This window comes from Scatophagus argus, chromosome 8 (genome assembly GCF_020382885.2).
Source record: "Scatophagus argus isolate fScaArg1 chromosome 8, fScaArg1.pri, whole genome shotgun sequence".
Classification (NCBI taxonomy): Eukaryota; Metazoa; Chordata; class Actinopteri; family Scatophagidae; genus Scatophagus; species Scatophagus argus.
Window position 1 is genome coordinate 3,164,928 of NC_058500.1, and position 22,463 is coordinate 3,187,390.

General features: G+C 41.9%; 3 protein-coding genes and 1 long non-coding RNA gene across 7 annotated transcripts in view; 2 read left to right on the forward strand and 2 right to left on the reverse strand.

Annotated features, from left to right (window-relative positions):
• gdap1l1 (ganglioside induced differentiation associated protein 1-like 1) overlaps nt 1–9,975 on the forward strand; it is a 16,552-nt gene extending 6,577 nt beyond the window's left edge. For all 4 annotated transcript variants that reach the window (XM_046395889.1, XM_046395891.1, XM_046395890.1 and 1 more), the window contains exons 3-6: nt 4,012–4,185; nt 6,079–6,173; nt 7,260–7,374; nt 7,471–9,975. In XM_046395889.1, the coding sequence (XP_046251845.1) occupies nt 4,012–4,185; nt 6,079–6,173; nt 7,260–7,374; nt 7,471–7,814 (728 nt within the window). In that variant the 3' untranslated portion in view covers nt 7,815–9,975. The remainder of the gene's footprint in view (nt 1–4,011; nt 4,186–6,078; nt 6,174–7,259; nt 7,375–7,470) is intronic.
• Nucleotides 2,370–6,967, reverse strand: LOC124062860. The gene is made up of 3 exons (XR_006844013.1): nt 6,824–6,967; nt 6,084–6,149; nt 2,370–2,503 (listed from the first exon to the last, which is right to left on the reverse strand). It is a non-coding gene; the product is annotated as an uncharacterized LOC124062860 (long non-coding RNA).
• A 1,481-nt stretch (nt 9,976–11,456) lies between the features above and the next one.
• fitm2 (fat storage inducing transmembrane protein 2) lies at nt 11,457–13,695 on the reverse strand. The gene is made up of 2 exons (XM_046395893.1): nt 13,457–13,695; nt 11,457–12,552 (listed from the first exon to the last, which is right to left on the reverse strand). The coding sequence occupies exons 1-2, from the start codon at nt 13,666–13,668 to the stop codon at nt 11,943–11,945; spliced, it is 822 nt and encodes a 273-aa protein (XP_046251849.1). The 5' UTR covers nt 13,669–13,695; the 3' UTR covers nt 11,457–11,942.
• Nucleotides 13,696–16,035: 2,340 nt separating this feature from the next.
• Nucleotides 16,036–21,914, forward strand: r3hdml (R3H domain containing-like). Its single transcript, XM_046398120.1, has 6 exons — nt 16,036–16,224; nt 19,069–19,410; nt 19,860–19,978; nt 20,108–20,210; nt 20,697–20,812; nt 21,551–21,914. The coding sequence occupies exons 1-6, from the start codon at nt 16,036–16,038 to the stop codon at nt 21,681–21,683; spliced, it is 1,002 nt and encodes a 333-aa protein (XP_046254076.1). The 3' UTR covers nt 21,684–21,914.
• Nucleotides 21,915–22,463: the final 549 nt, after the last annotated feature.

Below are 22,463 nucleotides of genomic sequence, written 5' to 3' on the forward strand. Positions count from 1 at the left end.
GGATCATTATTCTTTCTGCTCATTTGTGAAGCTATTATGAAGCCATTGGAAGCCATCTGTTGCCCTTGTACAGTGTGTGTTAGTGTACAGTGAAACTCTAAGTCGATGCAACAATGTCTTTGCACCAATGTCACCAAGATGATGTCCTCTGATGAGATCAGATGAAATCGGAGCGATCCCTGTGAGGAAATTCGTGGCAGTCCCAAACAAGGCACAGACAGAAACCTGAGAGAGAACGCTGAGTTCAACCAATAACAAAGCAAAGATTTAACATATGACACGCGTGTGGTGAGGCTGTGATATGAGTCAGCCTTAACAGTCATGAATGTCACCCCACTGCCTTTACCAAGAGGAAGGAGACGCATACACCAAATCCTGTTACCTCTCTGTGTTGTGTTACAGCATCTGTGGGTGGAGTGTCCTATAGATTCATCAGCTTGTTGTTGAGTTGCTGTTATGTAATGTCCTGGGAGCCTCTAACCAGGAAAGGCCTGAGGGATCTTAGTTTACTTTGTGGTCACATGGTTGGAGCAGCGATGCTTGAGAGCTCTGCAGAAGATCTGGTTCAGTGCTCGGTAATGAAAGGCTGGAGGGCAGTGACTGACCCTGGTGTTTCATGCACTGTTGTCAGAGTAGTACAGAATATACTGTACATTATCAGCTATCAACCATTAATGAAATCATAGAGTCGATGATACGAAGCGAGAATGCTTTCATTGACTGAACAAGCGTAGCATCTCCACACTGTGACACAGTAGGTTGTGGTATGCTCTTTTAAATTTTAAAAATCTACGTTTGTCGTTCATCCCTGATTTTAGCTCTTTGATAGTGTGCTGCAGGCATAAATCTCTTCAAGCAGTGAGTTCGAAGTTGCGCAAGAATCTAAGGATAATAAAACAGCTCACTTAAGGTGAATTTTTTGGGTGTGTTGAATGCTAAATGAATCCAGCACATTTTAAAACCAGGCTTCGAGCCGGACATGCTTTTAGCTGCAAGTCAATCTGCTGGATAAGACTTACAGATATGCTTTTTGTCTGTGTGTAAATCCCTAATGGGTGCTGGCAACGTGGGCTGCAGCTGGCCTGGAAAGTTCAGATGTCTCAGAAAAGAGCGCAGACTACATTACAGTGTTGTTTAGATGCGGAAGAGGCAGATCATAGCAGCGCTATTGGTGGGCATGTAGGGTCCAGACCCTCCCTGGATGACCTCTGCTGCATCTTGTCGCGGTTCTCCAGTGGTTGCCTTATAATAATGAACATAATCTGTTGTTAGTAGTTAGTTATAGAATATAGAATATTTTCAAATTAAAAAAAGGTTTAGAACACAGCACACTGTGATTGGCCAGAACCAAATCATTGATACGCACTCGTCTTTGTTATTGGTTGAGGTTGCTGGTCTAAGATGAACTCCGTCCACGAATCCAGGATGAGAACTTGCTTTGCCACAGGAAGCGAATGTTTTATTTGCCCCTTTCTAAGTGCACACAAGGTGAATATTTGTCCATGTTAATTTTGCATGTGTGACTGTGCCCTTAGCTACAGTCAGCTCATTGCACAAGAGCTGCAGAGAAAGTGCAGCCAAAATTTCCCCATAACCCCCCTAACATGCTCTTTAGCTTCAGAGGTGAAGAACGAGTTGGTGCAGCAGTGACAGACTCTCCTTCAGCAGCCAAACCAGTGAGCAGTTTGCACCAAAACACTGAAAGGCAATTTAATAAAATTGTGACATTTAGTAGAGTTTATTTCTGCGTTTATTAAAAGAACCTGCCTTTTTATTCCTTCCTCTCTCCCCTGTGTTCTCTTATGGACTCCAGCAGTAGTCAGCCAGAGTGTGTTTATATGGGCTTTGAAGGGAGACCTGAAGGGAGGGAAAAACCTGATTACTCTTGCTGGTTTCTCCAATGTTAGCATTATGATGTGTTAGGAAGCCTGTACAATTTGAAAATTGCAAAAATGTTACATGGCTCTCCCTTTCTTTCATTTTTATTACAGTTATGTCATAGGGCTATAGGCCACAGGGAACACATGTAGAAGGCCAAGATTTGATAGCGCAAATCAAATTACCATTAAATTATTGTGCCTGTCCCCAACAATGTAATGCCCCAGTTTCCCAGTAACCCTCCTGCTGGGAACAAGCAGAGAGCTGTTACTGTTTGAAAACTGTTTGTCGACTGCCACCAAACAAAAAAGTCAGACCTCAGTAGCTCTTATGTTCTGTGACGTCCATAGCTGTCTCCAAGACACTTTGAGCATTTGGCTGTTCTTCACACGGGTTTAGTTGCTGATGTAATACTTCCAGCACAGCGCTGCAGCAGACCACCTAGAGGAGCGCTGCATGGTGCGGCCAGGTCGGCATGTTGGTCCTGGGACTGATTACTCAGCTTTCTGGAGCTCTGCCAGGTGCAGCTCCACCCTCCGCAAGCCTCTCCCAACATCCTCAAGCAGCCAACTGATAATCTCTGTTTTGTCAGCAATGCCGTACCTGTGCTTGGCTGGCTGTGACCCTGCACAAAGATAAAAGATCACTTTGCTCTCCTAGACTGTCTCATCCTTAATACGGATTCTCAGTAGCAGCTCATTAAGTGGGACACCCTCCCTCACACTCATGCACCATGTAGTCTGCACACTGCTGAGTGCTAGCACAAGAATTACAACAGGAAAACAGAAAAGCTGGTTCACTCAGTGATAACTACAGGATGTCAATCCACCTGGCTGAGAAAGTCTGGCACGTAGCTCCCATTAATGATAAACAAACAATATACACCATATGGACAAAAGTATTCGGCATGCCTCATTATTATTGAATTCAGGAGTAGTAGTGCCTGAACTCACTGTTGCTCTACTGCATGAATGGGCAAAAATTCCTCACAGAAACACTCAAAATCAGGTGTAAAACCTTCCCAGTAGAGTGGAAGCTGTTAGAGCTGCAAAGTTGTCTGTGTATTTGGAATGAGATGCCATTAAATCCCTGTTGGTGTGGTGGTCAGGTGTCCCAATACTTTTGTATTATATGTCAAACAGCAAAAGCAGCTGAGGGCACATTTTCTTAACAGTTGGACAGAGCGAGGCAAGCTGTTATCTCACGTTTCAACATTAAATGCTAAGCTAAGCTAACCAGCTGTTGGCCAAAGACTTAATCTTAAAGGGACACTCCTCCAGTTTTAATCATCAAGGTCAAATTATTAGTGATGAAATGAGCTTTGACAAAACACTGAGCTCAGGTTTGGAGATGATAAAGTTTGAGCAAAAAGTCTGCATTACATGCAATGAGGTGAGTTGCATTATGGGAAATGTAGCTTGCTGAGTTTATAAGACATGGAGACAAAAAGTCAGCATCTCTGGTGGTTCAGTTTTTCACTTTGTACTGTATGGGAGTGCAGTGAAGGCCAGATACTGCATGAGAGTAGTCATCCTCTCTTGGCAGCAAAGCAAATAAGCACAACTATTTCTTTAACCTGAGCAACAGCAGATAAATAGAACAGATCAGCGGGGGATCAGTGCAAAAAAGCTTAAAGTGGAGCCTAATTAACCCGTGTTTAATGAAACTGTGGCCTCACGTTACTGCGTCTGTTATGTTTTTGTTCATCTGTCCTTGAATTTCATCTCATGGGGTTAAACAGTGTTTTTAGCTTGAACATGTTTACCTTTTCCAGATGATATGAAGTCTGTGTTGGTGTGTAGGAGTTTTTTTTTCAATCTTTTAAATGTCAGACTTTGTAAAACATGACTGGTGGTGTGTTACAGAGTGTGCGGGGTGTCATCTGTTACCAGGTTACCATGCTACCATTGTGGTATTTTGGGGGGATTTATAACAGCAAATTTAATAACAGTTGCTTAGAAACATGGGATGTTGTGGTAATTTTGATGAAAGTACAGAAAGAAAAACTGCATGCGGCTGTGCTCAGGTTTTGTTCTCCACATCCTCAGAGAGCCACGACACAATTCTCAGCTACCGGTACATTAAAATGTTTTCTTCCTCTATTCCTTTTTCACGGTGCTGTCTCGCCCTCAGACACGGTGGCTCGGCTGATTCCTGATGTGGATTCGCCGCTCCACGAGCGCGTGCAGCAGTACCGTCAGCTACTGGACGGCCTGCCCATGGACGCTTACACACACGGCTGCATCCTCCATCCGGAGCTCACCACCGACTCTATGATCCCAAAGTACGCCACCGCAGAAATACGTAGTAAGTGAAGCCAGCTCACAGTACTTTAACTCAAAATCTGCGAATGTGGGCCAATAAAGTACGTTTTAAGATGACATTTAAAAGAATAGTTCAACATTTTGGAGTCTCAGACTTGTCAGAAGATATTAAATAAAGTACAACTTGTTAATTAGGGAGCCTTTACACAGAGCCAGGCTAAACGTTTGAACATGCTTCCAGTCTTTACGCTATGCTAAGCTAACTGGCTGCTGGCTGTGCGGCTTCATATTTAGAGAGCATTTAATTTGAGTGTTAGATGAGAATATTGATGCCACTCCAAAGAAACAAAAGTCTGAAATAGCTTTCCCTGAGGTGCCAAATTAAACAGCTTTAAAGCTTTCAAACTCAACACCTGCAGTAGCCTGTGGGCTCTGTGGAAGAGGATGTAGATGTGAAATGCTCATTCTAATTACCAAAAACACAATGATTCTTAGTTTCAGGCAATTATAGAAAACATATCATATTCAGTTTCTGCCCATAGATTATCCTAAATCCTACACATTGGACCTATAACCTGACAGGGACCGGACGTCTCTTATCAGTCAGGAATTCTTGGACAGTATGGAGTCCGTGAGGGTTCATTTTGTCCACACCAGAGTCAGACTCTGAGTGGAAAACGGAGCGAGAGACTTGAATCACCAAAACAGACGGGACTATAAATTCTAGCAACTGAATCCATTCGAGTGTGTGTAAGCGTTCACAGAATCACCTCGTAATGTGCACTGATGCAGCTTGATCTTATGTGACAGCATCTTCTGCTGCATTTCACAATGCATGTTCACACACGTTTAATATTCTGAGTAGATGCATGTGTGCCTACAGATGTGTGTGTTAGCAGTATGTTGTTGTTTTTTTTTAACTATTAGAATTTCAGAGATTTTACTCCTGAAAGTGATTTTTTATCAGCGACAGACGGTGATAACTCTGCAGAACAACAGTTATTTATAGAAGGTGTTGATTGACAAGATAAAAATGGTTGCTTTTCTTTTGCCTCATTTTCTGTGTGTTTTTTTTTAACTATATGAATAGATTTCAGTGCTTTGAACTCATTAATCTGAACATTTACAAGCTGTCCTGGTTGAATGAGCTTCAACTTTGGGACCAGCTGGTCTCCCAAAGCCAAAACAACAGACAGACATTATGAATGCAAAGCTATTCATCTTCCTTACAGCATTTCCCACATCATTGGCAAACAAATCCCTGTTTTTATGTGCACAGCGTGATTAGCATACTGTGTAATTTGATGCTACTCAATACCAAAAACCTCTTAGTGCAGCACATTGTAGGGATGCCAGGTTTATACGCCCCGGCAGCCGGTATCAGGCCTCCCAGTCTGAACTGTGGTGCTCTTTCCATCAGGTACTGACCTTCACTTCCAAATCAAACAATGCGGTGGACTTTACAAAATTCTGCAGTAGAATAGTTACCCAGTGAAACTCTGGTCAGTTTGTGTTTAATGGAAACCATCAGTGATGTTTGTGTGTAATTACACACTTGTGTTTGTTTCATATAAAATATTTTTCCACCCTAATCTGTTGTTGACTGAGGATACAGTGCACACTGGAATATTTGAATATTTCTAACCAGAAAGGATGAGGCGTTTGTCTGTTTTGTATGACTTTATGACTTCCACACTTTGTCTGTGGCGCTCAGCTGCAAGCCCACTGGTTCCTACTGAAAGTGTAAATGTTTAAAGGCAGGCTCTCATTTTTAAGAAAGCTAGAGGCTATGAAGGTTGTTGTTTTTAGCAGGAAAGGGGAAAACAGCATTATTTAGGTTTCTCAATTCTCAGTTTTGTCAAAATCGTTCTTTTTTACCAAACAGTGGATGAAGACGCTTTGTGTTTGTCCTTTGTGTGTGTGCGTGTGTGTTCAGGACACCTGGCCAACGCTGCGACGGAGCTGATGAAGTTGGACCATGAGGAGCCTCAGCTGACAGAACCGTACCTGTCCAAGCAGAAGAAGCTCATGGTGAGTTTATGTGTGCGTTCATGTGATTAAAAGCCATTCATTTATTTGTCATCCTCATTATGCTGCAGCGTTGTATATGAGGGAGGGGAAATTTTTGTATTTTATTACATTACAGTTCCATTAATTTTACAAAACACTAATGATGGAATCAAGGTATTTGATAGGGTTTAAAGCAAAAAAAATAAATAAAAATAACTGATTATTTTTATATTTGAGGTATTGTTATTGGATGAGTTTCACAGTTTGTGGGATGTTTAGGATTAAAAACCGTCCCTTATCATATCTTAATCTATACCTTATATCTTCAAGTTTCAAATTCAGGGAATTCTAGGAGGGTTTACCCCTTAATATTCCCCTAATGCCTACAGAAAACCCAGTTCAATCCCCTTAACTTATTACCCTCAAATAATGTATCCATTATTTATAGAAATGTAACATATTAACTGAAAAATAAGGCCTATCTAAGGTACAAATTGATTGATACCAAGATTAAAACCCTGTAATATGTAACATTCCATTATGTTACTCCAAACCTGAGGTTAAATATCATGAATTTGCTCCTGAAAGTATTTAAGATCCATAAACTGTAACTGTAAGCACAGAAACATATAATAGAGACATTATTTTGATAGATATGTTGGTTTATTTACCTCCTCAATATTATGGCTTAACACACTGACAGATGATATTTAATTTTCCAGACTGTCTTGGACCACATAATTGAATTTCCAAGTCTTCAGCCTTCAACTCTTCTCCTCTCATTACCCTACTGTGCATGCAGATCCCGTCTCTCTGTACCTAAATACAGTTCAGGCCGCTGCAGGAAATATAAGACATATTTCACCATTTTATATTCTGCTAACAGAAGAGAGTGAAAAATACGAGCGTAGTAAAGAACAAGTTGTCCAAGATGAGCGAGAGACAAAACACCAAGAAGACAGCAGATCTTGTTTCACCAGTCTCATAAAAGTGTGAGGTTTGTAATCGATTAGCCTGTGTGTTGCTTGCTTAGCTACACCAGCGATGTGGTGGGAGAGATGGCAGTTGGCAGTAGCTGCTGTAAGTATTCTTTTGTCTTTTTTTAAGGCAAAAATCCTGGATCATGACAATGTGAACTACCTGAAGAAAATTCTCGGAGAGTTAGCCATGGTTCTAGATCAAGTGGAGGCTGAATTGGAAAAAAGAAAACTAGAGTATCAAGGTACGGCCAAGCGTTGATTATCTTCTATCATAACGGCACCAAAACACGCTCCAACTATTTCCAACAGTGTTTTTATGAAATATTCATTCCTTACAGGTCAGAAGTGTGAGTTGTGGCTATGCGGACCTGAATTTACACTAGCTGATATCTGCCTCGGAGCCTTGTTACACAGGCTCAAGTTCTTGGGACTTTCTAAGAAATACTGGGAGGATGGCAGCCGACCCAACCTGCAGACCTTTTTTATGCGTGTGCAAAAACGCTACGCTTTCCGCAAGGTCTTGGGCGACATCCACACGACCCTTCTGTCGGCGGTCCTACCCAACGCCTTCCGGATGGTAAAAAAGAAGCCGCCATCCTTCTTCGGGGCCTCTTTTCTCATGGGCTCGCTGGGAGGGATGGGCTACTTTGCCTACTGGTTTTTAAAAAAGAAATACATGTAGTGAATGCCCTCTTGTTGTGTTAAATGTCTGTGTATTTGTGTGATGTTTCAACTTTTCTGTAAATGTTTTATGACTGCAGGAAAACATAATGAATCTATATAGAGAACACTATTACTTACCTGGGTGAACAAAGAATATTAAAACATTCCATAATAAGAAATTCTCAACAGCACATTTTCTGGTAATCAAGGCCTTCATCGAGTTTAATTTGTGGCAACTTGCCGCTCTTGTGCTGGCGAGTCCTTGTTTAACTTTAGTTGGAGGCATGCATCGGGTCCACTTATACCCAAAACTTAAAGTAGAAACCCAGACAAAATGTTAAACACCGTAACACCAACAAGGGTTTACTGACCTTCGCATGCCACTGTTATAGTCATTACTCGCATTACCCGCTCTTCTCTCCTCCATCAGCCTGAGGTTTAACCAGCAGAACCACAGGAAAATATTCGTGACAAATACTCTCTGATAAGAGCTGTGCTGCCAGAAACTGCCACACGAAATGATGAAAGCAAACTTTAAGGGAACAGTCTGACATTTCGGGAAATTAATTTATTCACTATCTTGTTGGGAAATAGCTAGCTAGCTAAAGGTGTCACTGCATGTACTGTATGAGTGTGGACAGACATGGAATAATGCGTGGAGGCATAAAATTGAAAGGCCACAATTCTTTTTTTAATTGTGCAGCAATCTGTTTCTTTTGCCCACATGGTTAGCAAAGTGTTTGGGAAAAGCAAAACATAGTAAATTAAACACAAGAAAACTGGCATCTTGGGGTTTATGTTGCCAGTACAGGTGTATTCTTAGCACTGTAATTCAAACGTAATGGTGATGCATGACGGGTACAGACTGGGGCTAGCTGTGTTCCCCCGAGCCCACTCATTCTGCTAAGCTAAACCAACATGCTAATGGTGACATCATATTTAACAGAGTGGTGTCGACCCTCTCATTGGACTAAAGTGACCTTCCCAAAATGTCGAGCTGTTCCTTTCACTAACTGTACACCACGACACACAATTAAACACACAGACACACACGTGCGCTAAGAGTCGTTAGTTTAATTAGAGCACCACAGGTCACATAGCACACACTGGTCCACCGTCACTCGCTGAGCAGAAGCTCAGATGTTACAAAACTTGGGTGTTTGAAAAGTTACACTTGGCTGAGCTGGTAGTGAAATGTCGTAAATTCTGCATCTATGGCACAACAGTGTTGCATTAGATTTAGGATGTATATTTCATTGCATGGGCACCTTCTTATTGAGCAAGCGTTTTGTGATGGGTGGACGGGATTTTGTGTTGCCCAGAGGCAGAATTTATGATGCTAGGTGGTGATCGAACACGTCGCTAACTGTAACCTTTGAATTACCTGCACTGTACAGTGTGTTGGAGATGGTGCCTCAGCAATACTGAGCAAGGAAATAAAACAAACAAACAAACAAAATCACTGGATTTTACTGCGACTTGTTTGTCGCCGACTCCTCCTGACAGATGCAAGATTGTTTTTAACAGATAGATATTTTTAATTATACATTGTCTCATTTTATTTTAGTGTGCTGAATTTTTAATGAGCTCAAAGGTTGAGTAACACAAACAGGGGAGGAGGAGCTGACTCACCTGAGGGCTTCAGGAGTATGACGAGGGAACAGAAAAAGACTTTCCTCCGGCTAGCCTTGCCAGCTGTCTCGTTGTTTGTTGATGCAGTGAACTCTTTTCACTCCACACTCTGTTCACCCTTAATGGGGAGCCTTTATGCTTTTTCTTAGTCAGACCTCCAGGGTTTAAGAGTTCTGCTCCTGAACCAAGCGCTCTTTAGGTTTAACTCATTGTGTACCTGTAAGCTGCTTTTGGTTTTATGGCTGGTTATACAGACATTCTTGCAGTAAAGATTCACAGTTCAGTGTTTTCTCTCTGTCATGAAGAAGAATAACTGTAGAGATTTGGGTGAGGAAGGTGAGTTGTTTTCAGTCTGGATGCTCCCTGTTTCCTCCTGCTACAGAAGCTCATCTCTGCAGGTGGTGATTAGCGACACGCTGCAGCTGTGCCAGATTATGTTGAACCAAAGACGATGATCAATGTTCCTTTAAAAGCAGCGTCTCTTGTCTGCGTCACATCTGATAATGGATCAGGTTTCGAACACATTTAACTGTTTGTAATCAGTCCTTTATACCTGACATTTGAGATACGTGTTAGAGGAAACAAAGAGGTTATTTCAAACTTTTCTTGCATGAGCAACAGTGAGGTAAATGGAACAAAAGAGAAGTTTTAAAGTAAATAAGAGGACACAAAAGTGTATAGTACTATTTCCTGTTGTGATTTAATCATAAAATTTGCTTAAATGTTATTTATGTATATGACTTTTCGATGCTCAAACAATCACTTGTTTAGATAACTGACAAACAGTAGATGACACAGAGGGGAATAAACCTGAAGAAACTTCATAACCAGCCAGTCATTGTGAACGTTTGGTTCATTTTTATTACTGAAAGCACATCTGTTGCGACTCCACTGCTTCCTCTGACTGACATCACGCTGCCTGAGGGGCTTGGATCTGTACTTCTTGGAACACACAAAGAGTTCAAGTCGAGAAATCCTAGTTGTGATTTGTGGCCATAATATTTCACTATAGTATTTTTTTATTTTTTACTTTTTATTTTTTATATTTATATATATGCATTTATTTATGGTGCTTTTTATGATGTTTGTTCATAAGCCTTAATTTGTTCAGTTGCCATCAATGACAAATAAATAATGAAAATGGAATACACAGAACTTGTTTTTTTTATTTCGCCAAAACCCACCATCTTCCTCTCACTGTAGAGCCTGTGATTGTGTATTCTGACATGCACAAACAGATAACATCGTTATTACTATTCTTAAAACTACTGCTATTATTCGCTACTGCAGGATACGTCAACAAACCTGCAGTTTGCAGGATACGCAAACAGGATCAAACAAGACATTTCGCTGGTACACATTTGGTTTTGTAGTGTAGCGAGTGGACGAGTTTTAATCATGTGATATTGGACAACACTGGAGCCCCATGGCACAAAGGAATAAGTGATATCAAGCTTTGGCAATATGTGACCATACTTGTTTGTATGTTTAAGGCCGTTGACAATAAATAAAATTACAACTGAAACAGTTAGTTAATTAACTGATTGGAACATCAACAGAAAATGAATCTCCAACTATTTGGATAATCAATTCATCATTTTCAAGCACAGAACAAAAACTTGGCGGTTCCAGATTTTCAATCATGAAGATTTGTTGCTTTTTTCTGTCCTATTGAATACATTTGAAGGCATCTGAAGATGTCACCTTGGGAACTAGGAGATTTTGAAGGACCTTTTTTTTTGCATTCGAAATGTAAAATCAACAGTGGAAATAACCATTGATATTTCCAGCCTTAAACTTTAGAACATTTCAATAAGAATAATTTGCACTTGCAGGGCTGGCTTACAACTATGTATGATGAGACATTGACACTATATTTATATCTGATATTCAAGCTCCACATTCTCTGAGCAAACTTTACATATAGTATATAGTGTTGACACATCGGCACACTAACTCCAAAACACGTGATAAAAAAATCTGAAGAACTCATTCAACTGAACTGTGGACCCACTGTCATTATGGTGTCTTATCTGAAAATGTTCTGAAGGTAGTTTCCTATAAAAACAGCTGAACAGCTACTGTACATTGGTATGCAAAAATACACATCATCATCTACTATACAACTAGAGCTGTAAACATTCTCAAGTGTTCCTGCTCAGACATCTAAAAAGTGAGTAAAGCTCAGGAAGGCAACAAGCTGGGAGACAATAGTGTAGCATGCGAGTCACGGAGGCTGAAGGTGAGAGGCTGAAGCTGGGCAGAGCAGCGTCTTGCTTTTATCTCAGATTACCAAGAGTCATTTTGGGAACAGCAGCTGCCAAACACCATGGAGGAACTGCAAGCCAGCCATCCAATACAAAACGACCTTTCTGTGAGGGGGGAGTAACTTACAACAGCTTAAAATAGCATAGGCAGCTTGGACCCGAAGACAGATAACATCAACTGTAGTGTGTTGTTTGGTGGATGGCTGTAACATTAGCAACAATGTTGTACAGGAAAATATGACTGCAGCTTAGGCGTGTTGTTTCTGTTCTTTTGGGTGGCGCTGAGGGGGGAGTCCTGGTGACAAAGGTTTCAGATACCAAACCCGATATGTCAGATGCCACCCCAGCAGGCCACATATGGTCCCTAGCAACTTGTGAGACGGGTCATGGAAGTAAACAGAAGTGCAGGCAAACATCCACACCCAAATGATCAGTATCAGATTCAATGCAACGTACAGCAGGTTGAGGACCACCCTGGGCAGTGCAGAGAGGCTGGCTGTCTTCAGGGAGGCCATAGGGGCCGTCTCTTCCACGATGAAGAGGGCGGAATACGCCAGGATGAAGGAGTGTCCTGAGATGTCATAGCCCCGCCAAAGGAAGCCGGCCTGTCTGCAGCTGGCTTTGGATGTGAACTCCTTGTTGATGACGTCCATGGTAGCGGTTTCAAAACATGAGCCGGTGACGTCCTCGATGTAGAAGAAGGTCTCGGTGCAGATGTACCACATGGCTGTTGCCACCACCAGAGACAGCAGCCGCCGACTGAGGAAGTACACACTTCTGCTGAAGGAGGAGTTGGAGAGGAGGATGAAGGGCGTCAGCAGCAGCAACGTCCACCCCCAGGACACTTTGACAAAATACCTGCAAGAGAAGCAGTGCATTCACATTAGCACAGTTAATAGTAGTGAGTCTCAGAGCTCTGAATGGGCAACCAAACAAGTGTCCCTTCTGGGGTTATTATTTAAGGGTAAGACTGATAAATACTATCTCACCCTTTAAGTGTTTACATCTACGAGGCTGCAGCTGATTATTTTCCTTACAGATTCTATCTTCTACAGGAATTCAAAGAAACAGGACAAGAATAAACTCATTTATCTTTTATCAACTCCCACTAAAGCAAAGGGGGTGAGCTTTAAAGACATTTTTCCATTCAGCGAACTGATTGAAACTGACTTAGCTGAGATGAACATCTGGTGGTTTGAGTTAGACAGATGTTGAAACTATAGATCATACCTTCTACACGTGTGAATTAATGAAGCAGCGCTGGTTATCATTTCAGAGCTGGCTTCAGTCTCAGGGTATAACGACTCATGGCATGTCTACTAAAACCGGACTTTTACGAAAGACAGAAATTTGGATATTATGGAAAAAACTAAACTTAATGAAGAAATGTAAAACTTGTCTTTTTCGCAAGCCTAACTACACTGATAGAGAGTTAATTCAAAGTGACTTGAATGCAAATGAGCATTTGTTTCTCTTTGTTCATGTGTTCGTCTTGTTTTTAACTGTTCAACGCGAATTGTGACCGTGAGGGGACATTTAGCAGCACAGCACATAGCTACACTGCTACGGTTCACCTTTGACCTACATCACCTCAGCGCTACAGATTCCATTACGACGCAGTCCCACAGCTCAACAACAGTTCTTGACGGTACTTTGCCCTTTCTGTCATCGGCAGGCCACCTCGCATTCAGCGACAAGTGTGTTTAATTCCTTAGTTCTGCTAGCTAACCTCACTAGCAAACAACATATTAGCACTACTTACACATTCAGGGCATTTTTGCTACTGCTGAAATATGTCTGCGGGACGAGCTCCAGCTCTTTCAGAATTGATCCCACCAGTGAAATGAGTAAAAATATCCAGTGGAAGTTTTGTCGGACGGCTGGTATCCTCCAGAGTGTCACCAAGTTGTCCACAATGACTTCCACCGCCGCCATGTTGACTGGAGGAGCCGGCAGGAGTGACTCTAACGTCATTACGGCTCAACCAATCAGACTTTTCAGTCGGATGTTCAGACTCTTCTTCGTCTGCGTTAACGGTGTTTCTTCTTCTTTTAATTTCTATCGATGGAAACTCAGGGGCATCACCTATTGTACAGAATTGTGTATCACCTTATCCCAAATCATACTGTATACTGTAGTTGTTTAATATTTCATAATAATATAATAGAACACAATCCTATTCTATATTATATTATATTATATTATATTATATTATATTATATTATATTATATTATATTATATTATATTATATTATATTATATTATATTATATTATATTATATTATATTATATTATATTATATTATTTAACAGATACATAAACACAGAGAGACATTTTGAAATGATGTTCTCACTCAGAAGGTGGTGAATAAAACTGTGGTTGAATGTAACTCCAGTACTGTTTAAAAATTCTCAATTGCACTTTTTTTGTTAATTCATTTACATTTATGCTCCATTGCAATCCTGCTTGGGTTACTTTACAAATTAATTTTACATATAAATCATATGAGCTTAAACAATAAATTACAGGTTAAGCTAACTGCAGTGTGTGAAATAGTTGAAATTAGCTGCTCCAGTGAAATGCCCATACACATTAATGTAATGGAATATTTTAGCAGGTTTCTCTACTTGTCACCTGAGGCCATTCCCATGTCCTCGTGGCATCTCTGCCAGTATGAAGCATTCTCACCCAGAGTGACAAATCTGAATGTATTGTAGTTTGTCCTGCGTGTCCTCTTTCTTGTTATTTTGAAGGTGATTTTATTTCCTTCCACAGTAGCACAACAACCGTTAAGTAGCATTTAAGGTGGGACAAAGTCAGGAAGAATCCAAGTCAGTGTCAGCCTTAATTAAAAATGATTATCCCAACATTTGAGGGATGTGTGGTTATACTCCCAACAGGAAGGGAAGAGGGGAGGGAGGGGGGAGTCCTGGTGACAAAGGTATGGGGAAGGGAATGGAGTCAAATTAAATGCATTTCACATATCATTTATTGACATTGTGGCCCTTCTATGGTTACGTTACACCAGGATCGTCGTTTGAAAGAACGAGAGGCTGCACAGACACACTCACTCACACACTCCTCTCCTGTTCGGGCTCGTGTTTGCTCAGATGGAGCCTTCAGGTGTAGCATGTGGATGTAAGTCAGTGGGTCAAGCTGTCAGGTTTTATGGCTCACACTGACCTGAATACAAGAGGTCAAACGCAACCACAACGACAGACTCAACGTGGACAGCTTGTTGTTGTTCAGAAGATGATGCTCAAATATGCAGTATCTTTGTGTTTAATTGTTTCCTTACATGTGCAACACAATAGACATTTTATGTATGTAACTTATGAGTTATTTCTTATCTCATTTGAAAAAGAGGTGTTAATCTGTAGAATTCGAGGCGTTCCACAGCGATGGTGATGATGAAACAGGCAGTTTGACTCTTCCCGCAGTCATGCAGTCTTACTGGAGGGGAAAGAAAACTTGTGGCATGTGAACGCAGGGCAAAGTTTGTCCTTGATGCACTCTGACTTGGCAAACAAACCTCTTCTACAAATGCAATTTTTCAAGGTCGTATGGCATTTAGCTGATTGATCTTCCAGCACTGATGTCAGACTACCAACTCTGGTGGGATACAAAAAAATGCATTTAGATTAAATGGTTGCATATTACAGCTCAGACATCTCAGCAAACAAACTGTTTTAAAATAACTTCTTAGATAAGATTTCTGAGGTTAAATTAAAGACTTGATGCAAGACAAAACATTTGATGCGTACTAAAATACTGAAAATGATTCACAGTTTGCCTCCACAGCTGGCTGCAGATACCCCACAGTGAAAGTGCCAAATGCAAACACTCAGAATGAAACTCTCAAGCAAATGTGAGGACGGGAGTGAAACCAAACTCTCCAGACTTCTTGGCAGGCTTTTTTTTAAAGGCTTTGAAAATGTTTCTTTGAAGGGCTTAAAAAAAACTCTTCTGACTCAGCACTGAAATGAGTCCAGCATTCAGGAGGAGAAGCTGCAGAGAAACAATGCTTCTCGTGGTGTTTTTAGTTTTCCCTCAGTGGCTAAATGGTTTATACATTTGACTGCTGCAAAAGCGACCTGTAGTTTATCTATGCAGAGTTAAACAATGAAGAAGTGCAGTTAAATTGATTCATTTTGACACGTTCTGTGGAAACACACAAATCCTCATTACAAACCTGGAAAACCATAAAGCTGAAAGGTTGTCTGAAGCCTCTGTGGTTTCATCATTAGGAGCCACTCCTACAGTCACACAGTCATTTGATGCCTTGTTAATGTAAAGATATCGATTAGAGTGTGAGTCTGCTTCATGTACAAGAATTACTTAATGTTACCCTGTGAGAGACACCAGCTCCACCTTAAATACGGCAGGTGCAAGCTTTGTTACGTCCTGGATAAAAACACGAGGGCTCCACAATCCCCTCCACCCTTCAGACACAACAAGGTCACAGTGGGCTTTTGTGTGCAGACGCCCTGCAGCGTCTCAAACCCGACAGATGACGTCACGCTGCAGGAGGTAACGTGGGGTCTCTGGGAAAACCGCCTGGTCTGGTCCAGCCCCCTCTCAGACAGCTGACCCATTTCAGAGTCCTGCAGAAGGTTGACTGCTCAGGTTTCCTGACTCATTCCTGCAGAAATATCCACTGATACACCACCTGGAGACGAGTTAGTGTTTTGCTATTTTCAATAGGAAATGAAATCATGTATGAAAAGGAAAGTAAAGCTGTGAATTCTGTCAGTCATTCCAGCATTGACACAAATACGTTTCAGTAATGATTTTAGCACCTTGTGATTGCATTTCCTCTGAACCACAGGGTCCAATGGCCAAACAGTTCAGACGGCTGTCGCATGGCTGAATTTTCGTGAAAACTGGCGCAGGTGCAAAGAGGATGTATCTTTCCCTAGAGGTTGGAGAAGCGGCTTGTGATCGGAGGGTCACCGGTTGGATTCCCCCACCGGATGGGCAGGAAAAATTTGGGTGTGGTGGAGTGATTAATGCAACAATTGCTCCCCTTCTCCATTAGCCGGCTGATATGCCATTGAGCAAGGCACTTAACCCCCAATTTGCTCCCCAGGCGTCTGACATGGCTGCCCACTGCTCCTGTGTGTGTTTCACTGCATGTAATTTGCTGGGTGTTGCATGTGTGTGTTCAACTAAGGATGGGTCAAATGCAGAAGACGAATTCAGTGTGTGTATGTAAAAATATATATACTGTCAATAAAGCTGATTCTTCTTCTTCTTCTTAGCACCACCAGCACATCAGACTTTTTATTTTTGTAGTATGAAGTATCCTCACATTGACTCGATCGATTAGCATCTGCCTAACCTCTGGTCTACAGAAATGTAAGCCGCCAACATGTATTCTGACCACCGGGTGGCCTCTTTCACACAGCACGGCTGCCCTTCAGGCGAGTGGAAAAGCAAATCGGTCAAGCTCAAAGGCCAACAGCAAGACGTGACCTCGAGAACCTGAAGTGTTGTCGACCTTCCGCGTGCCAGAGGGCCTCACCTCCTCTTTGATGGAGCCGTCTGTGCATTTCAGACAAGCAGTCACAAAGTCTGGCAGCACTCCGCTGAAGGGTCCACTTCAGAGAGTTTACCTGAGTGATCAGGTGGCACACAGAGACCCTCCGAACACAAAACAAAAACCAAAGAAGAGCCACAAGGCCTGTAACTCGGGCTCTTTGAATGCGTTCAGTTATCGTCATGAGTTGTTTGCTATTCATTAGGATTCATTAGGAACATATAATTTAGCATCAGTTGAATGAATTATAATTTGTAATCACAACAATAACTTCAAGTGGAACCAGAGTCCATCTGATCTCGTGTCTTAACTTTCACTGCATGTTCTGCAGTTGTGGCCAGTGGCTGCAGGTGGAGTTGCTGCAGTCTCCTGGTGGAGTCTCCTGTGGTCCCCCCAGACACCAACAGCAGCACCCTTCAATTCACTACTCATTATAAAATTGGAAAAACAATTAAAACGTTTATACAGGTAGATTAAACATGTTGCCTTGTGCTGTGAAAACGTATTGTGTGTTTATAAAGTTGGCATAAATGATAGATCTAATTTTGATAACTTAGAACTCAGACATGCTGCCGAACCTTTAAACGGCTTCTGTGGCCAGTGAAAGCTCGTGATTGTGATTTCTGTTCTGAAAGGAATTTTCCTGAGCTCGTGAAGAAGAGGAGGAAGAAGAGGAAGAAGAGCCTGTGAAACCCCAGTGAAAACTCTCTGCCACACATGACAAACGGGCTTGTTTGCGGAGGCTCGGCTTGAGGTGAGAGTCTCTGCTCTGTGAAAGGATCCACTGATGAAGGTACGAGACGCAGCTTTTTCCTTTTATGTTCCCTGCTGATGATCTGTTACAGGCTGCTTTTTAGAGAGGTTTAACACATTATTACTGACTGACTGATCGCACATGTTGAGTGTTTGTCAGGAGACTGTCACTGCATGTTAAATCTGTGTTTCCTTTTAAATGTGTGCTGATGTTTTGGAGCAGCAGATACTCAAATGAATATTTGCTTAGAAAATTAGTTTATTTTCACTGTTTGTAATGAAAGCTGCGGACAATGAACAAGTTACTGAAAGCTCCACTTCAACACATCAGTGTAACGTGTAACGTCGTAATATCTGATCACACGTTTGTGATCAGTCAGATGAAGTGGGCATCTCACATCATGCATGAATCTCTGAAAAGCTAAACTGATGCTCTAAAGAATTATTTTGTTCTTAATTCAGTAATTTTATGTACATTTTCTCTAACGATTTTGGATGTGGTGCTGACAGAAAACTGAGGTTCAGGACTCTGCAGCCTCCCACAACTTTACGGAGCTTTTTAGGTCTTTCAGCTCATCGTTTTGGTTTCATGGGCTGCAGATTTACTGAACACAACCTGTCCAGCAGCAAATGGCAGACAGGCGCATTGAGAGCACAGCTGGGGAACACAGTACAGCATTTAGCAGCTGAACAGTCAGACGGTGGAGCTGAAATAAGAGAGATGAATTGACTTAGATGTACTTTAAACTGTGCTTTTTCATTTGTTGGTACATTCCATGTGTCTGGAGGGGGCAGAGGACTGGGTGGTCCCTGTCCTTCAGAGAGGACGGTGAGTCTGGAGGTGGTTACAGTGATAATCCCTCAGTCAGGTCTAACAGGCAGTTTCACAAAACTCAGGAAACACACCTTCTTAGTCCTCACAGAAACAGATGTTATTTATATTATAGCCACACAGGATCCATATTTCCTATTTATGATGGTTGTGACACAGTAGAAAGTGACTAAATCCATTTATTCAAGTACTGTACTCAAGAGCAGTTTCAAGGTGCTTGTACTTTACTGCAACGTCGTCTCCTCTTTAGGGTGGTGCAGGGTGGTGGTGCAGCTGCAGTCTCCTCCTCCTCCTCCTCCTCCTCCATAGGGCTCCGATGGGTGCTGCTTGTGTTCAGCTCCTGCTGGCTGCCACCCTGTGGACGACTCCTCCGACGGGAGCTGCAGCTGCTGTGCTGTCGGGCTCCACAGAGCTGCTCAGCACCACCCGGACTGGAGCTGAGACAGACTTCAGGGTGCTGCCTGGAGCTGTGGGCGCTCAGCTCAGCAGACGTAAGAGAGCCATTTCATCCAGGGAGATCAATGCCCTGCTGGACTACCACAACCGAGCCCGCTCTCAGGTCTTCCCTCCTGCAGCTAATATGGAGTTCATGGTGAGGGAACACAGTGAGGCGCTGAATCAGACCGGGGACGCATGGTCGTTTAGATTTACTGTCAAATATTAAATGATACGAGCAGAACACACACTAGAACACATTCATGGATTTTTGTTTCTTTAATTTGATTTATTGATTTCATTTTTGTTTGTACAGGGACAAGTATGTAGCATAAACATAAACAGCATTTACATCCATCCACTTGATGTGCCTGTGAAATACATAAAACTCGCAAAACACAGCGCCAACAGTAACCAAGTACACTGAGCACACAAAAACACAGACAGAACAATACATAAGACCTAAACTGTTCCTTTCCTTCCTGATGTAGTCCCTTTGGTGGACAAAGGGACTATACCAACTGATTTTTGCTTTTGTTTTGTGAATGTTTTTGTCGTTTTCTCACTGAACGGAGTGGATTCTCTCTCTCTTTCATGGCTCTGCAGCTCTGGGATGAGGGACTTGCTAAGTCGGCTGACTCTTGGGCTTCGCGGTGCGTTTGGGATCACGGTCCAACACAGGCCATGAAATACATGGGCCAGAACCTGTCAGTCACTTCGGGAAGGTAGCACGCAGCTCTTTATGAAGAATCAGCTCTCGGTTTATGCACTATGGTCTTAAAAAGATGAAAAACAACACAAATGGAGCTTTTTTTGTACCGTGTGGATGAATGAATGTGTGTTGGGTGAGACAGGTACCAGTCCATCACGGATCTGGTCAGGTCCTGGTATGACGAGAGGCACCATTTCTCCTACCCGAACAGATGCAGTGGATCTGTGTGCTCTCACTACACACAGGTACAGGAAGGAGTTAATAAACCATCTCTCCTTAAAATTAAACGTGTATAAATATGGAAAAAGTCTGCACTGAACTGAATGCTAAAGATCATCAGTGTTTGTTTCCCAAAAACATATTAGAAAAATGAGACAGTTTTGAGAGGAAAAAACTCACGTGATGATGTCATCGTTTTGTTATTTTATTAAGAGATTGTGTGAAAGTTATTAGGGTGGGGGAGGGAGCAGAAAGGAGGAAGGGTTAAAGGATACCAGTCATTTTCATTTTCCTCATTAAAATGGACAAGCTGCTAGCTTATGTCAGTGTACATAACAGACAGAACAGACATGAGTTTGGGATTCATTTAAACCTGGGCAGGCTGTGACACCTGAACTCCACCCCAATGACGCGTGTGCACACTCCATCCATCTACTTTTTTATGTGGAAATACTGTGCGCGTGGTGTAAATGAATGGAAATAATGAAACAGTGTTGTGTGTTCCCTCTCAGATGGTGTGGGCGAGCACCAACAGGTTGGGATGTGCAGTCAGGAAGTGCTCCAACATGAATGTGTTTGGCAGCACCTGGAGGGAGGCCAGCTTGCTGGTCTGCAACTACTCTATAAAGTAAGAAAAACTCAAACGGCTAACCTCGTCACATGTACCACCACCTGCTGAGAAGCTAAGCTAACCAGCTGCGGGCTGTGGCGTCATAGAGGACAGGCACTGATCTTCTCAGGATGAATGAGCGTGTTTTTCCAAAAGACGTAGAAATTAAAAATGCCAGTCAAACAAACCGGCTGTCAAATTACCAAACCAGCAGACAGAGTGTGAACCTGGGGGTTTTTGGGGCCCCTCTGGATCTGGGGCCCCTGGGCAACTGCTTAATATCCCCAGCTGAGAATCCAGCCATGCAGGGTTCAGTTTATCACAACAAGGAGGTGCTGATATTTTGCTGCTCTGATAAAAAGACATTTTCCTCAAGAAATGCAACACAATTTTTAAAAGGATTTTAAAACCAAGTCTTATTTTATACATTTTTTAAAATATTAATATAATTATATTTTTCTTCACTGCCATGGACACACACTGTAATTTAGTCCCACATGCAGCATTCTGCTGCTGTAAATACTGACTGAAGCACACTGTGGATTCATCCACGGCTGAAAATAGTCCCCGGCAAATGCACTATTTGCTCCTGTTTGAGTAAAACTACAGTGCATGTGGTTTGTTTTTAAAAATAAAATTATATATTTGTGACCCTTTTGAAGATCTGCAGTAGGAAATGGCTGACTTGGTCCTGAGTGTATTAAATAAAAGCATGACAATGTCTCATATCTTACATGATGTTTATTTGTTTTACAGAGGAAATTGGGTTGGAGAGGCCCCCTACAGGACAGGGAAGCCTTGTTCTGTCTGTCCTTCAAGCTACGGCGCCTCCTGCTGGAGAAACCAGTGCTCACCAAACACAAAACCCAAGAGACTTTCAAGATATTAACACAACACAGCATTTTCAGTGCTTTAATGCTTTAGTTAAAACAAGCATAAAAAGACGCAGCTGCCCAGTTACCACTATGTTCCAAATAAATCTTTATTGATGACTTCACACACAGGTGAGCTGATGTCGTGGTATGAATGTTTTTGTTTTGTTTTTATTTTCACGACTGCTTCTCATCCACACGTCACAAAGAAACAAAAGCAAAAGAAGTTATTTTCTTCCGTCGGATCTTTAGTTGCCCGAGTTTTTTTTTTTAACACCTCCTGAGAGTTTTTGCACTGTTGTTGTCAAATTAGTTGGCTTAAGTGACTTTTGGGAGGCACTGATCAAAAACAAAGCACTTTTGTTCTACAGATTATACTTACTGTAACATCCGATGTGTTACTGATGCTCTTTCTCTCCCGAGTGAGTATTTTTTTCTTTGTTCAGTATGGAAAAACTGCATCTGCAGTAAAGTTGAATGTGTTAAAAGTTAAAGTTATGAATAACTGATGATGCTGTACATCCCTATAAATAAACATATGTTCACTTGGCTACTTGTGTTTATTCACTCCTGCTGCAGGAAATTTTCTGTCCTGCATTTCACCTCATTACATCTCACCATTCAGCCCTCAGAGACTTTCTCTGCCATAAAACAGGAGACTAATGCAGCTTTTATGGTCTAAAATACGAGGAAATCAGCTGGGCCGTTCAACAAATTCAGGAAAACACACACACACACACACACACACAATCTCCCACTACGGCCACAAGAAAACATGTAAAATATTTGATATGGAA